Source organism: Triturus cristatus, chromosome 6, assembly GCF_964204655.1.
Source record: "Triturus cristatus chromosome 6, aTriCri1.1, whole genome shotgun sequence".
NCBI lineage: Eukaryota > Metazoa > Chordata > Amphibia > Caudata > Salamandridae > Triturus > Triturus cristatus.
In genome coordinates, this window is record NC_140589.1 from 926,598,495 (window position 1) to 926,614,104 (window position 15,610).

The 15,610-nt window shown below is 41.9% G+C and overlaps 1 protein-coding gene across 2 annotated transcripts in view; it reads left to right on the forward strand.

Annotated features, from left to right (window-relative positions):
- AHI1 (Abelson helper integration site 1) overlaps window positions 1-15,610 on the forward strand; it is a 971,238-nt gene that overhangs the window by 35,591 nt on the left and 920,037 nt on the right. The window contains exons 2-4 of one of the 2 annotated variants that reach the window (XM_085611600.1): window positions 10,036-10,108; window positions 11,907-12,209; window positions 13,564-13,688. Coding sequence is in view for 1 of the 2 variants with exons in the window: in XM_085611599.1 (XP_085467725.1) it covers window positions 10,099-10,108; window positions 13,564-13,688 (135 nt within the window). In the remaining variant the exon portion in view is untranslated. The remainder of the gene's footprint in view (window positions 1-10,035; window positions 10,109-11,906; window positions 12,210-13,563; window positions 13,689-15,610) is intronic. The other variant, XM_085611599.1, reaches the window with a different exon arrangement.

Consider the following 15,610-nt stretch of genomic DNA (forward strand, 5'->3'; position numbering starts at 1 on the left):
TCTGTGTAGCTGCTAAATAACTTTGGAGATATTATTTTAGTACTTGATTCACCCGTTCAGTTTGACCGTCAGTCTCTGGCTGATAAACTTGTTGATTTATGACCTTTAATATTAAGAGCAGCACACCAAGCCTTCCAAAATCTGGATGTGAATTGCAGGTCTCAATCTGGGATAATGGTTTTTCGTAAACCATGTAGTCGTACGACTTGAGTTAACAACAGGTTAACCACCTCTGCAGCAGTCGGGACGACTACACAAGCAATGAAATGAGCCATTTTGTAGAGACGGTCAACCACCACCCTGATTGTGTTTTTCCTTGCTCTTTTGGTAACGCTGTTATAAAATCCATTGATATATCTTCCCATACCCTCTGTGGTGTGCGAAATGGATACAATAACCCAGCTTTTCTAGATTTATCAGACTTGGTCCTTCTACAAACTTCCCATTGTTGTACATATGCTTTTACATCTCATTTTCACGTGGGCCACCAGAAATTACGGCTAACTAATTCTTCAGTTTTGGTATGTCCAGGATGACCAGCCAATGGATGATCATTAAACAGTTGTAATACATGTTTTTGAAGATTTCTTGTGGGAATATCTAGACATGTTCCATGAAATGGTAAGATATTTATTATTTGGCGGTTTTGCTCTAGATTACGACCATTGTATTATTTGCACTATAGGCATGGACTCTTGTATTTGATGGAAGAGTCAGTGGCTAACACCCTAACAGTTCCTATGATTTGTTCTTGTGGAACCGTAGAAGGAGGTTCAGTGGGCATCTGCTTTATTATTATTATTACCTGGTTGGAATGTTATTCAAAAAGTAAATTCTGCAAAACACAGTGTCCAGCATAACTGTCTTGGTTTTAAAGCTTTAGCACAACGCAAGACCTGTACATTTCTATGATCCGTGTAAACCACTACTGTGTGTTTGGCTCCTAATAAGTAATATCGCCATTCTTTAAAGGCCGGACAAATTGCTAACAGTTCTTTTTCTGCAATTGTATAGTTGCGCTTGGCTGGCAATAAGGTTTTCAAAAGGAATGCTACAGGATGCAATTGATTAGTACTACTGTCTTTTTGAGAGACGATAGCCCCGATAGTGGTATTGGAAGCATCTGCTTCTAAAATAAATGGTTGTTCTGTGTTTGGGTGTCTCAATATAGGAGCAGTTGTGAAAGCTGTTTTCAACAACTGAAAAGCAGTTTCAGCTTCTTGAGTCCATTGAAAGGAAACTCCTTTTATGGAGCAAAGTTGTTAGTAGAATAACTATAGCTGCGAAATGGTCTATAAATCTTCTGTAAAATTAGCAAAACCCAGAAATCACTGAATATCTTTTACATTTTGTGGTCTAGGCCACTCTGATGGTCTGGATTTTGCGTTCAGCCGTGGTAATGAATCCTAAAAATTCCACTTCTGTGGTATGAAAAGTACATTTAGATAATTTACAATATAGACCATTGTTGCGCTAAGCTGTTAATATTGTTTTGACATGTTGGATGTGTTCCTCCATGGTGGTAGAAAATATTAAGATATAATCGATATAGACTATGACGAATTTGTCGAAATATTCTTGAAGGACATAATTTACAAAAAACTGAAATTCGGTAGGGGCATTGCAAAGCCCAAAGGGCATAACGGTATATTCAAACAATCCATATCTCATGCGAAATGCAGTTTTCCACTCTTCATCTGCACGTATGCATATGAGATGGTAAGCGCCTTTGAGGTCTAATTTGGTATACATTTTTGCACTTCGTACTTGATCAAGTAAAACTGTGATGAGAGGGAAAGGATATCGATTTAGCTCGGTAATCGATACACAGTCGTAATTGACTATTACTTTTCAGTATAAAAAACAACGGTGACGCCGCAGGGGACTTGGATGGCTGAATGAACCCGTTTTTTAAATATTGATCTAAGTAGGTTCAGAAGTGTTGATTTTCTTGTACCGTTAAGGCATAGATTCGACTGCATGGGATTTTGTCTCCAGGTATGAGATCTATTTGACAGTCGTAAACTCTGTGTGGAGGTAGGGTCTCTGCCAAAGTGGTATTTAAGATGTCACAAAATTATTCATATTGTTGCGGTAGCACAGTGTCTTGTTCTGCAGCAGTTTCGATTATGTGACTTGTTACTGGTGGAAGTAGGTGTGTTATTATGCCCAGTGTTTTGCTAGAGTGTACATGGGCTTTCGTCTAACAGACTTGAGTACACCATTCTTATTCAATATGGATGCTTTTTTTAGCCCAATCAATTCAAGAGTTATGTTCCATTAGGCAGGGCAATCCCAAAAGAATACCAAATTGTGGAGCATCGATGATGTCAAATTTAATAATTTCCTGGTGTGTTCCTGATTCTTGATGCGACGTTAACTCAACTGGCACTGTATGGTGTGTAATTGGTCTGGAGTCCAACATTGTTCCGTCAACTGCTCGTACAGCTTCTTGGATACTTTTTACTATGATGGGGATGTTTAAACTAGTATACTGTTAGCATCAATGAAATTTCCAGTTGCCCCAGAATCTATCAGGACTACTGCATCAAGAGACATATCATCCACAACAATGGTAGCAGGAAGAGTCAAATGTGGTGATGAAATCTGTTGCGTGTTAGCAATGGACTGATCAGGAGCCACTTGTTGTTGGCTCAAAACGTTCTCCTGATTACCTCTTGAGCTCTTTAGTTTCCCTGTAAAGAAGAACTGGGTGGTGACTTTGAGGTTAGAGGCTTAAGTCGAGTTGGGCATTCTCGTACGAAATGACCATTTTTGCTACAATACAGACATTGACCATTTTTTCTCTGTTGATCATTTTCTTCTTGTGTAAGTGGTCTACGAATGCCACCAATATCCATTGGTTCACTAGTGTCCACTAGTAACTACATAGATGTCTCCTTTGAAGGAGTAAAGGCTCAGAGTTCCCACTTCTTTCTATCACTTTTTCGGTCTGTGATCTAATCGTAGTGTAAGAGCTATGAGGTCTTCACGTCTCTGTTTGAGGATCAATTTGCGCTAACAGATCTTTGAGCTTTTCTTTTAGTCCTTGATAATATTATGCGGCCCGTTTTTCTTCGTGCCAATGCGGTTCAGATATCAGTCGCGGTCGGCAACTTGACATTGAGGACCGCGAGCAAGCAAAAAATGACCTCTGCACTACGCAACGCTACGCGTGTTCGCACTGTGCTACGTGCAATTCGCGTAGTGCGAAGTAGCGCAAACTTCACAAACTACGTGAGCGTAGCGTAGTACTTTGCCCAGGCTTAGTTCTAATAACTCACGATCCACAGAGCCCGTGATGATGCGCTGACCGAAATATTTCCTGAAATTCCACTTTGAATTGCCATCAGTTCTATAACAATCTACTGTCCGAATTTATCAAAGGAACTGCCCACATAGCAGCATCTCCACTTAGGTATTAAATCAAAAATGCAATTCGAGATTGAGCATCTGGAAATGCAGTGGGGCATACCATAAAATGCAATTGTAGCTGCATGAGAAATCTCTGAACCTTAGACGGATCTCTTGAAAAACGCTCTGGTGCAGCTAAAGGGACCGGGGTTGGCATCGTAACCATTACCGCTGGAGTGGGAGAACTACTTGCGGATGGAGGAGCTAATAGTGGTGTAGTTTGTGGTTGTGCTCTTGTTAATTGAGTCTGCAGATGAGCCACCTGATTAGCCAAGGCTGCTGTTCCTGCCTTCTTTCCAACATGTCTTTTTGCATGGCTGATAACATTTTGCACAAATCCTCTAACGAAGACATATTGTAAGTACTGCCCAGGAGGAATAGTATAGTATAGTAAAGGCTCATTATTATGTCACGGTCTGATTCCTCGGGCTCAGTAGCCAAAATATGCCGACTTTCCCACAGCACCGATTCTGCACTATGCAACAGAAGGTTGAAGTGGCCAGATGCCGAAGCGAGTCAGACATAATCTGCACTTTTGTGGAAATAAAAAGGACTAATTACCCGTTTGGGTTTCATTACTGTGCTGCCACCTTCTTTCCGCTTCCTCAAAAGAAAATATGGTTACCTTTGGGAAGGAGACGGGGGTGCGTTTATGTTGGACTGAATAAAAGAAAATTTGCACTTATCGATGAGTCCGTGTTCGTCTCTTGTACGAGGATTTTTTGTAAGCTGTGAGACGATTTCTGTGGCATATATGTATATCTATATCGATCTCACTGGAGTTGGGCTGTAAGCTTGTTAAGCGTCTTAAGAGTTTATTTCTTTTTTGTACAGTTTTTAATTGTCTTAGTTCTTTGCAAATTTGTGGGTTAATTAGATTGAGATAGAAACATAATCTTCCTTAATCTACATAAAATAGCTTTCTTGTGTTACTAGTGGTATAAAAACGTAATCTTCCTAAACCTACTTAAAATGGCTTAATTGTGTTATTCGTGGTCTTTTGCTCTTGAAGAATGCAAAATAAACCTAGTATTTTGACAGTACGGTGTAGTAGTTGTTTTAAAATGTGCAATGTCGGATGAACATTTTTTAAAACAAAATTGCTGATTTTAATGGTGTATAGAGTTGTCTTTGATGAAATAATAATGTTGCACTTTATACAAGTTTGCCCAATCATTTAGAAATGTAATTAATACTGTAAAGTAGTTATGCCACATTTTCTGTAGATGACATTTATTTTAATAAGGATGCAAGTTCTAGTGTTCTGCTCATCTGGCTCCTCCTCGTTCCCCCTCCCAATCAGTGTCCTGCTGCAAGCCACCTTTCCTCCTCTTTCCGAGGAGCATTAAGTAATGATATCAAGGAATAAATTAACCATTGTGTTAGAATAGTGCACTGTGAATGAAGCTTCCATCATGTACCCTAAGTATCATATTCAAGGAATTCCACTGGGAATTCCGCTGAAGGAGTGCCAATTCTATAAGCCATAGTTTGAGAAATGTTTCATTTTGTGTGGATCATCTAAGGAGTGCAGTTCCTGAAAGACTAGGTGGAAGATATCCATTACCTTAAGAAATGTGTTAGTGCTAAAGATTTGAATTTGAATTTGAATTTAAAATTTCTTATAAAGCGCACGTATACCTGCGGTTTCTTGGCGCTGTTACTAACCGGATCCTAAATTAAAAAGCTGGGGGGACAGGAAAGTTATTATTCGAAATATTTTGTGAACAGGTAGGTTTTAAGTTGGTTACGGAATTGTGGGTAGAGAGAAATGGTACGGAGTTCAAGGGGAAGGGAGTTCCAGAGGGTAGGGGCGAGAGTAGCAAATTTGGAGCCTCCCCACTTCTTTCTCCGGAAGCGTGGGATGGTGAGGAGGGACTGGGAGGATGAACGAAGTTCCCTGGTGGGAACATAGGAAACAATCTCGGAGGAGATGAACGCAGGTGCGAGTCCGTGTCGGGCCCGGAAAGTGATGGAAGCAAGCTTGAATTGAATTCTGGCTCGCACAGGGAGCCAGTGAAGTGATTTTAGGAGCGGGGTAGAGTGGTGAAATTTGGGGAGTTTGAAAACCAGGCGGGCCGCCTGGTTTTGGATCTGTTGTAGGCGACGCAAACTGTAGGCGGGGATGCCGGCATACAGGGCGTTGCCATAATCCAGGCGGGATACCACCATGGCCAAGATGATGAGCTTTAGAGCAGAGAAAGTGAAGAAACGGGACACCCTGCGTATAGTGCGCAGTGAAAGAAAAGAAGAAGACACCACAGAGCTAACCTGGGAGTGAAGAGTGAGTTGAGAATTAAGTTTTATACCAAGTGTTTTGACTGAGGAAGCGGGGGTAGGAGGGGGGCCAAGAGAAGGGGGCCAGAAAAGAGGGGACCAGGGGCTGGATGAACCACCCGTCAACACCAACTCGGTTTTGTCGGGGTTGAGTTTAAGGTGATTGTGGTTCATCCAGTCCCTGATGTGAAGCATAACAGATTGAAAGTTTAGAACAGAGGAAGGAGAAGATAGATTGAAGACAAGCTGGAGGTCGTCCGCATAATTAAATACGCCGACCTCCATCTGTTGAAGCGAGAAGATTAGGGGAGCAATATACAGATTAAACAAGAGGGGAGAAAGAGAGGAACCCTGGGGAACCCCGCACTGAACTTTCCGGACGTCCGCCGTGAAGTCACCCAGGCGAACAGCCTGGGTGCGGTCACTCAGGAAGGAGGACAACCAGACCAGGGCAGTCCCCCCGATCCCCGCCGCTCTGATACGGGAGAGGAGGATGGTGTGATCCACCGTATCGAAGGCGGCTGAGAGATCGAGGAGTACAAGGGCCTGGTGCTGATTAGTGTCCATGCCCTCCCTGAGGGTGTCCAAGACCGACAGGACAACGGACTCCGTAGAGTGTGCAGGGCGGAAACCGGCTTGACGGGGGGCAAGAGCACCATGATTCTCCACAAAAGAGCTCAGAGCACAGGTGACGTGGCGCTCGAGCACCTTGGCTAGGAATGGTAGGAGGGAAATAGGACGGAAATTGGCGGGGACAGAAGGGTCTGCCCCGGGTTTTTTTAGGATGGGCACAATTACCGCCGATTTCAAGGGTTTAGGAACGATGCCTTGGGCAAGAGAGCTGTTAAGAAGGTGAAGGGGAGGGTCAGGGCAGGAAACAAAGATATGGCGGAGAATGTGAGCGGGACAGGGGTCTAGAGGAGAGCCGGATTTGACCAGGGGAACCAAGGTGATCAGGCTCTCCCGAGTGATAGGGGGAAGTGAGGTAAGCACGCCCTTGGGGGGGGGACATTGGGGGTCGACAAAAGAGGGGGAGGGTGGCGGGATATTAGCCTTGATGGTGATGATTTTGTGAATGAAATAGTTGTTGAGAGAAGAACAGAGTTCTTCGGACGGGGCTGGCTTAAGAGTAGTTCTGTCCGAGAACGCTAGGTTGTGGATGATGGTGAATATCTCCTTGGACTGGTTTTCCGCGGCTAAAATTTTGGAGGAGAAGTAAGATGTTTTTGCCTCCAAGATGTCTTTTTTATACTGGCTTAGGATGTTAGTATAATCCAGTTTTAGAGTGGGGCAGTAATTTCTTCTCCATGCCCGCTCCGCGCGGCGTACTGTTAATTTGGTGGTCTTAAGCTCTTCGGTGAACCACCGATTAGCGTCCTTGTCGCGTTTGGAGGTAATGCGCTTGAGCGGGGCAAAAGCGTCGCGTCCGTGGGAGAGCCACTGATCTATGGCATCGACCTGGGAAAGTGTGGGAAGACCCTGAAGGGGGGGGAGGGATGAGGTAAGAAGGGAAGAGAGATTCTCCAGGTTGACACGACCCCATGATCGGACCCAGGTGTTTTTAGGCCGGGATGGATTTGAAATCTCATTGGCCAATGCTACCCTAACCATGATCATATTATGCTGAATTTGCAGAATCTATTAATAGAGGGGGTGATATGTGTATAACAATTCCTAGGCTTGTATGCTGTGGGTTAGTTTTTCACATTCATTTCTAGGGTTGCTGTCGCTGGGAGATTTTTCATTTTTTATGTCCATTTCACTTAGATTTTCTTATGGGAATATGTCAGTACTCTTTACGAGTCTGACCTCGGATTTGCTAGACTTATTTAGTTAGGCTAAGTTTTATAACTCTGTATTTCTGTATTGAGCCTTCATAGAGTTGTATGCAATGTTTCTTTGTACCGCATTTACAAAAAAATTGGAGGATGTTCAAAATATTAGAGTTCAGATGATTATTGGGGTTCACCTCCTACAACAGTATGTCCCTCCTGTCTCATAATTTCCATGCACAGCCAATACCAGGTTTTGTTTAATTTTTTTTTTAAACGCACTTTATTGAGTTTTTATACAAACATCCACATATCCGCACACAATATTTATCAGCATAATCCCTGAGGAGCAATCAACAACCCCCCACCAATTACACAGTGCATAGTACAAGGATATATAAGTCGTTCCAGAGCTGTGCGTCAAATAAACCAAAAATCTCCCCAACTAAAACCTACCTCCAACCACCATGAAAAATATTAAGTCCCTCCCCCTCCCTCAGACCAGGTTTTGTTTAATGCCTCATTATTTGGCCAACCATTAACTAACATGTAAGCTCAATGTCACTTTCTTTCTCTTGCCCACTACACATGTTCAATAGTAACATAAGGGTATGTTAGCATTATAGCCTACTGCCTTGGGATTATGCCACCTGTAAAAGGCCCTTTACCCGTGTTATAGGACCTCACCTGATAATCGGGCCTACAACAAGCCAGAGAGACTTTACCTTTCAGTATAGCCTGAGGCAGAGAGACTATAAAGTTATTAGAGCATTCCACCTAGGGCAGGTTGCTCTAAACCAGAGGTCTCAAACCCTTTCAGTAATACGAGCTGCTTATGTTCAATTACATTTATATCGTGTTACTAATATTCGTTTTGAAATAGTGACTTCATCAGTCAAGATTACAATAATGCCCAGCCACTTTATGCAAGATTACCTGCAGTGATCACATCATTGAATCAGGCAGGGTTGCCAGAAATCATGTAAAAAAAAAAAGAATTCAATTTGGAATGCCTGTTTATGGGTAATACATAACAGCCATAAATGCAATGACCTTGCCATCAAGATAATAGTAATACTAATAATAGGCTTCTCCAACGAATCATGATTTAGCACCGATTTATTAGCTATAAATATATTTTGGAAATTCAACCATTTTTTTCTCCAAATTTAAGTGCATGAGTTCTAAAAATACATACTTTTTTTCACCTCAACCACACCTATGTTTCCATTTTTATATACAGATATAAATTCAGGCAAGCAAGAAGTTCTAATTTGGGATGCTGGCCTGCACACCGAAAAGCTACTACCAGGTTTCGGGCGAGTTACCAGTAGCTCAAGAGCTACTCGTTGGAAAAGCCTGCTCTAAACTGAACAGGTCGAAACACAAAGATAGTCATTGGAATGTAAGAGCAGAAGGTCTGTACCAGCCATTCTTGTCCCTTTGCCACTCTATTGTCGTCAGTGGAGCTCCCATTCTAATGTTCTTATAAAGACTTTTAGCCCACTGCCGAGGACTATACTGGTTGTTAAAAGCTCTCTTCCAGTGAGAACGAGGGCCTTTAACAACCCATGAGCAGAAGGAAGAAGGGTTTGAGGCAGAAGGGCTGTGAGGCAGTGCTTCTCAAACTTTTTAGAACGTCTCATTGTTTAGAACATTAAACTTTTGCGACTCACCTAGCTTTAATGGACATATTACAGGAGATGATTTGTACTGTAACAAAAGCATTATGTGATAGCACATTGTCATTTACAGACAGCACATATTCCATTGAAATTGTCACTAAATTTGCACAGACATACAGTTTTACCGAAATCGGAATTGTTTCACGAATGATAATGTGTGGAAAAAGGGTTTCAGTCAATATCTTATTATTTGTGCATCACCAAGTAAAGTGTCTTGATTTGTTTTGACCCTTTTAAAATCTTTGTTTTCATCACAGTTCAGAAAGACCCCCAAAAAGTAATTTATTTTTGCTTGCTTTCCTAACTGATGAATGTGTACCATTTATTGATAGGTATCTACATTTTGTTGTCTGTTACAAAAATGACATCCTACAGCTTTTCAGTTCACACCCTATTACCTCAGCAAGACTGTTGCACAATTAACGTTACTTTTCTTTCTCTGACTGCAAAGTGAGAGGAGTTTGTATACGCCAGCCCATTTGACCTCTGCCTTTAAAGCACTGCAAATGTGACAAAACAAATACAGAATTTAAAGGCAACTTCATTTATTACTTGGATTTTCACGACCCATAGTTTGGGAAACACTGTGTTAGAGTATTCCACCCACTGGAATGTTTTACATTAAAAAGGGGGGAAAAAGAAAGAAAAGCATTTGAATGTTGGGGTAGAAGGCCTATACCAGCAATTACTGGCTTTGAGCCTCTGCATTGTTTTCGTGTGGCTCTAAACATTACAGTGCTATAATATACAGAACCTACCAGTTGTTGACGCAAGAAAGCCTATGGGATCACTGGATGCCAAAGTACCCTAACCTTTTAGTAAGTCAAAAGACAGAATTATTTAGGCCTTATCCTTCTTTTAATTAATTATCCTGTTTAATTCTGCAGATGGTTCGCTGAACGTGGACGAGCAATGTAATCCTTACAACCACTCATCTATCAGAATTCAAGATGCCAACAGGTAAGACATTTCCTTTTATTCCAGAAGAATTGTTACTTAACATGAAATTGTATTTCTACTATTTTATTTTTTAGGTATTATTGAATTGAAAGCTGGCCTGTCATGCCCCTGGTTGACATTTTCTAACTTTTTGTCCCTAGAGAACTTGACAATCTGTTAGGCTCAGTGTTTGTTTAATTTAACATTTGGGAGCATTTGTAAGCAGAGCACAAGTCTGTACTGAACAGGGGTGTCCCCAAATTGTACTCTAATTCAAAGTAGAAGGTGGCTGCTGTCCTCTCAAAGCAGGGTATGGGAAAAATATGTTTTTCTTGGCTAAATCAGTAGTTTGTGTGACAGGCCTTTTGTTTTACTTTAGCCCTCGTTTGGGGAAGGTCTGCCACTCACAATCCATTAAGGTCCTCTCTTTCTCCCATAACATGAGGTACTTCACCAATCCTCAAAACTGGTTGCAGTGAGGTTGACTGTTGTTTTATTATTTCATGTGGAATTCATATTAAACCAATGCTGTAGTTCTATCTGCTGATATGAAGACCAACAGGTGTCTTTCCACCCTTTATGGAGTAAAGGGTGCTGATAAATGAACTTGGAAAGTGTCATTGTACTGTATTAAAGTAACTTATTTTCCATTGAATGCCAATTAACCCACTACAGCTGTTAAACCCAAATGAACATTTTGTCATCTGGGGTAATAGTGTATCATTTATTAAAAGCAGTGATCATTTATTCAGGATGTTGGCTGTTTAAAACTTATTTATTCTTGAAGCATATTGTGCACATATATTCAAGAGTTCCAGGACAATGAGGGGGTGGGGGTAAGGGGGTACTGGGCTCAGATAATCAGGGCAGGGGGGGCTGGGCTCAGATTACAACAATCTGAGCCTTTTACCAATGGTGACCTTTTTATTTTAACCGTACTGTTGCCTTAAAAACTGAGAACCAAGTACACCCTTTTAGCACCTGACCTTCAGAGTAGGAAGGTAATGCAGTCCAAGGCTTTCTTAGATACGTGGTGCGGGGTAAGAGCATCAGAATGCAACACGAATCAAATAAAAATCTATAAATTACTGTTCAGCCAGTACTTTAGTTTATAAAAAGAAAAAGTATCTTATTGCTACCCTACACACAATTTAACCACAGTGCATAGTTGACAGAGGGCATTTCTTAGGCTACTAAAAGGAGCCAGTGCCCATGTTAATTTGGGGTACAGTCTTTCATGGTGAAGTACATTGGCCCTTGGCCCTGTGGGAGGAGTTTTTAGTGGGCTATAGGGAAACATTTTGCGGGTCAGTATAGTCCTAAGCTAGCTGTTCAGTGCCCTAAAAAGAACCACACTCTTCCCTAATTTCTGAGGTTTGCAATGTCACAGTACCTAACTTTCTGTGGTGACGAGGGATTCTTGTTCAGGTCTGCAGGTGCATTGATCAGTCGGTTGTGCTGCTGTACTGGGTTCGGTGTATTATTATGGCCCTCTGAGCGAGTCCCGCCTGCTCTTTCTTCTATCCTCATCAGCATCGTTGGCAGTGTTGTGTGCAGATTTAGATTCTGTATATAGGTTTCCCGATTTATGCCCTTATATAGGTACAATTCACATTGCCCTTATTTGGACATTGAAATCCGGCCCTTATTTAGACATTGTCCGTACAAACCAAATACAGGCATGGCCACCTACATCTGTCCATCCACGTCACAACAAATTCTTGGAAAACCAGACCCTTAAGCCTTTAGGAATTTCCCTCAGCTTGAATATTGATTTCTCCAAGAACTCATTAAGTATGCATGAACATTTATTCCTTAGGGGTTCATTCATGACGTTCCTCTGCCTGACTTTTACGTCAATACTGGCATTCCTAGAAACCTTCAAGGTATAAATATACCAGCACTTGCCCGGGCAAATTGTGGTTCTCGGAGGATTCGATCCAACCCAGACTACGCGGTTCGCCACGGCAAGTTCAGAAGGAGATCGAGTTCCAGCCGGATGCACTGACCTGACACTGCCATCCTCCTCGCAGAGAATCCAACTCCAGTGCTCTCTGACTTCCCTTGCGGGGGGTTAGATTTTCGAGTCCAGAAAAGAGATTCCAACCTCTCTCATTCTCAGGTATGGAGCTGACTAGAACTTAGAGAAACTTTTGGCAACTCTTGGCTAAACTAAAATATAGCTAGCTATACTTTAGACATGGCACCTACTTCAAACCTTGTACTGCACTTAGATTAGGTACACTGGGGTAGAACAATTTAGAAGCATCAGATGAGTATCACATTTTAGCTTATGTTATTTTTGTATGTATTTTGATTAATATATGTCATAGCTACAAACCATGCTATTGCAGTATTATTTTATCTTACTGCTAACCTCGTGCATATTGTACTTCGCAGTCTGTCTTACGATTGTAGCAATTCATATCTCTTGCATGAGAAATAAGACTGTTCAGTAAACCCTTTTATTGAAACTCCCGTCTCTCTATTTCTGTGCAACTCTGTGAAACGAAGCATGCATGTTTGACTGAGTGAAACTGTTATCTATTGTTTCCATGATTCTGAGACTGTTCCGATTCTAAAGGGATTCAAAGTTGTCATGTTTATGCGGTTGTCAGAGACTAATCCCTTCTTGTATATTCAAGAAGTTTCTAGTGACCTCTGAGTTAGCTGGCACACACAAGTAATTAAGTTTAATATGCTCGATAGAGACATACTGACCTTAGTCCTATGTCAAATCTATAGTGTATGTTATTCCAATGTGCAGAGCCTATCAGGGATATACGAACTACACTACAGCAGTCCATGGTGCATGTACACTTGACCTGGCAAGCATAAACGCTCCCTGCAAGATTGGTGGAGAAGCTGTGCTTGATTTGATGTGGTAGCTCTCTGGTGAGTCTTGCTCCGGGAATTCTTCTTGCAGGAAGAAATGCAAATGCAGAGCAAAGAGTGGAAACAACAAGGGGAAAGTGAGGAGCTCTCAGACAGGAGGGGTTGCAAGATCCAGGAAGAGCGGAAAAGACAGCAGGAAACAAAATGAGAAAGGGTCCCCTTAAGAGCATGGACCACAAGCTTTGGGATAGTGCACAGGAGAAAAAAAATGAAGTGCAAGAAATGGGGATGGGGTGGAACTTGCAAGAACAAAGGCGGCAGGAGTTGGAGCAAAGTGTTGAAAGAGGCCAGGAGTCAAAGTAAGGCTGACGGGTCCTTGGTAGAGTGACAGTAAAAGGGTAGAGTGTAGTGAGGCCAACTGGGACCAACGGGAACCCCATCTGTAAGACCATGACATCTAGTCCTTGTTCAGTGTCCTACAGCAGTAGGGGGATGAGCTGCTACACAAATGGAAAAATGACAGCTAATGGACAGGGGAAATTTCTTTGTGTTGGGTCTAGCTTTTATGTGATCAAGTTGGCTGCACAAGTCTTTGTCAAAGATTATGAAGAAAATAATCATTGCACCACTTGTTTCTGCAGAAGAGAGTGAAGGGAAGGCAAAAACCAAGGCTCCCTTTGAAGAAGTTTTTAGAAGCTATGCAGAGTTAACATCTGAAGGAAGGAAATCAAAGAAGAAAAGTAGGCCTCTGCCAGAGAGAATTGAGGTGAGTTAATCCACCTTTGCCAAGACAAGCCACAAGATTTTTTATAATGTGAAGTTAAGCCATAGACTATTTTGATAAAGTAGAAATGATAAAGTAATGTACACACAATTTCTACTAGCTGCAGACCAGTGGTATTGCTTTCATGTTGTACGTTTTTATCACAGGCTTTCTTTAAGGACCAATACACAAAGAGAAGGCATGAAGTTACATCCCATTTGAATAGAATTGCATTTTGATTTTGGTGTGTAGTCCCTAAAACGTTAGCTCTTCATTTCCTTCCTAATTCCAGACCCTTCTTCTGAGGTGATATCACCTCCTCTGTTGCCCCAAATTGCTCTATTTTTAATGGTTTTCCTCACTCACCACAGGAACAACCCCCCTCCGAAGATGGTCAATAAAAGGATTAGTTTATCTTTATCTCTCCTCTCTCAGAAGACTAACAATAAATCTACGCCAGTCCTTAAAAGCAGATCTCTGGCAGTCCCTAAGAGCCATTTAAATTCCACAATTAAAAATTTGTTGTTATGAGGGTGGAAGGATCCAGAGAGGGCATCCATACCTCACGCAAGTGCTGCACAGCGTCAGCCAGCTGATGAGAAATTACCCATGTAAAAGTCTTTCCAGTTGTGTGTTAGCAGATGTTTCAGGCAATTTGTTGGTAATATCAGAGAATATTACTGTAGCCAACCACGTCGAGAGGAAACCAGAGTCCGTGTTTAAGCGATCCCACTGTTGTCTTAATGTGGCATTAACTGCAGGTACTTATGCTGTTTATTCTACCCAAATGCTGCCTAACCGGCATTGTTGACTTGTCTTCACGCAGGAACCCAGACATTTTGTAAAACAAGCAATATGTGATTCCTTGTTTATAAATTTCAGTGTCAACATACTTGTGTTTGGAATTCTACCTTTTCCACCCTAAACAGGTAAACAAGGAGGAGATTTTATGGTCATTTAACAAGATTAATTTGGGACCGCCCTCATATATTGCTGAAGGTCTAGAAGAGGCAGGTCTGTCTTGTGGGCTGAGGCTGGTGGAGCGGTTCTGCCAGATGTGTTAATGGCTGATACCCTCTTCATCATTTAGAGCTTTTTATCACCTTGACTTGGAATATTGAGACTAACATTTGCTATAACATTTGCTCTACAGGTAGTAGGGGTATTAATGGTGTAAATTAGTTGGTTTTATTATTAAATTACACGTGTCAGCATTTGGTCAGAACATGCTTGTAGGTATAACCGCATATGTGAGCACTATAACAAAGAAATGGAGGAGACGGTAATACTCAGATAATGTTTTGGGAATCATCATTTTTGTCTTCATTGTTTCAATATCTGCAAACACCTACTTCCTTTAAGGAAGTATCTTTTGTACAATAGTTCTTTTAGCAGTTCTTCAGGTTTGATGACTATTTTTTGGGGAAAAAGCAACCACAAGGAGATGATGGACGGAGCGCTGAAACTTTTTAGACACTCACCCCCCGTCACAGATTTGGCTTGAATCCATCATCACTCTTAAGCTCACTTTGCCACAACAGTTCAGACACAGCTATATGCAAATCAGTCTTGACCCTGTGCCGCATAGGGAAAGTCCAGACTGAACTGCCTAGCCATGTCTTCCCTGAACCGGAAACAAGCATCCTGGGGCCGGTTTCGGGGTAACAACCCTCATCAGCCAGGCTAGCTTGAATCCAGTGGCAAAGTGAGCAAGGGACCCACTTCTGGGCATACTCTGACAACTTAGGGTGAAGAAAGCAAACACAAGCAGATGATGGACGGAGCATTGAAACTTTTCAGCCACTCACCCCTAGTCACAGATCTGGGTTGAATCCATCATCATTCTTTTGCTCACTTCGCCACTCCAGTTCAGACACAGCTAGAGCAAATCAGTCTTGACGCTGTGCCTCATAGGACCAGTCCAG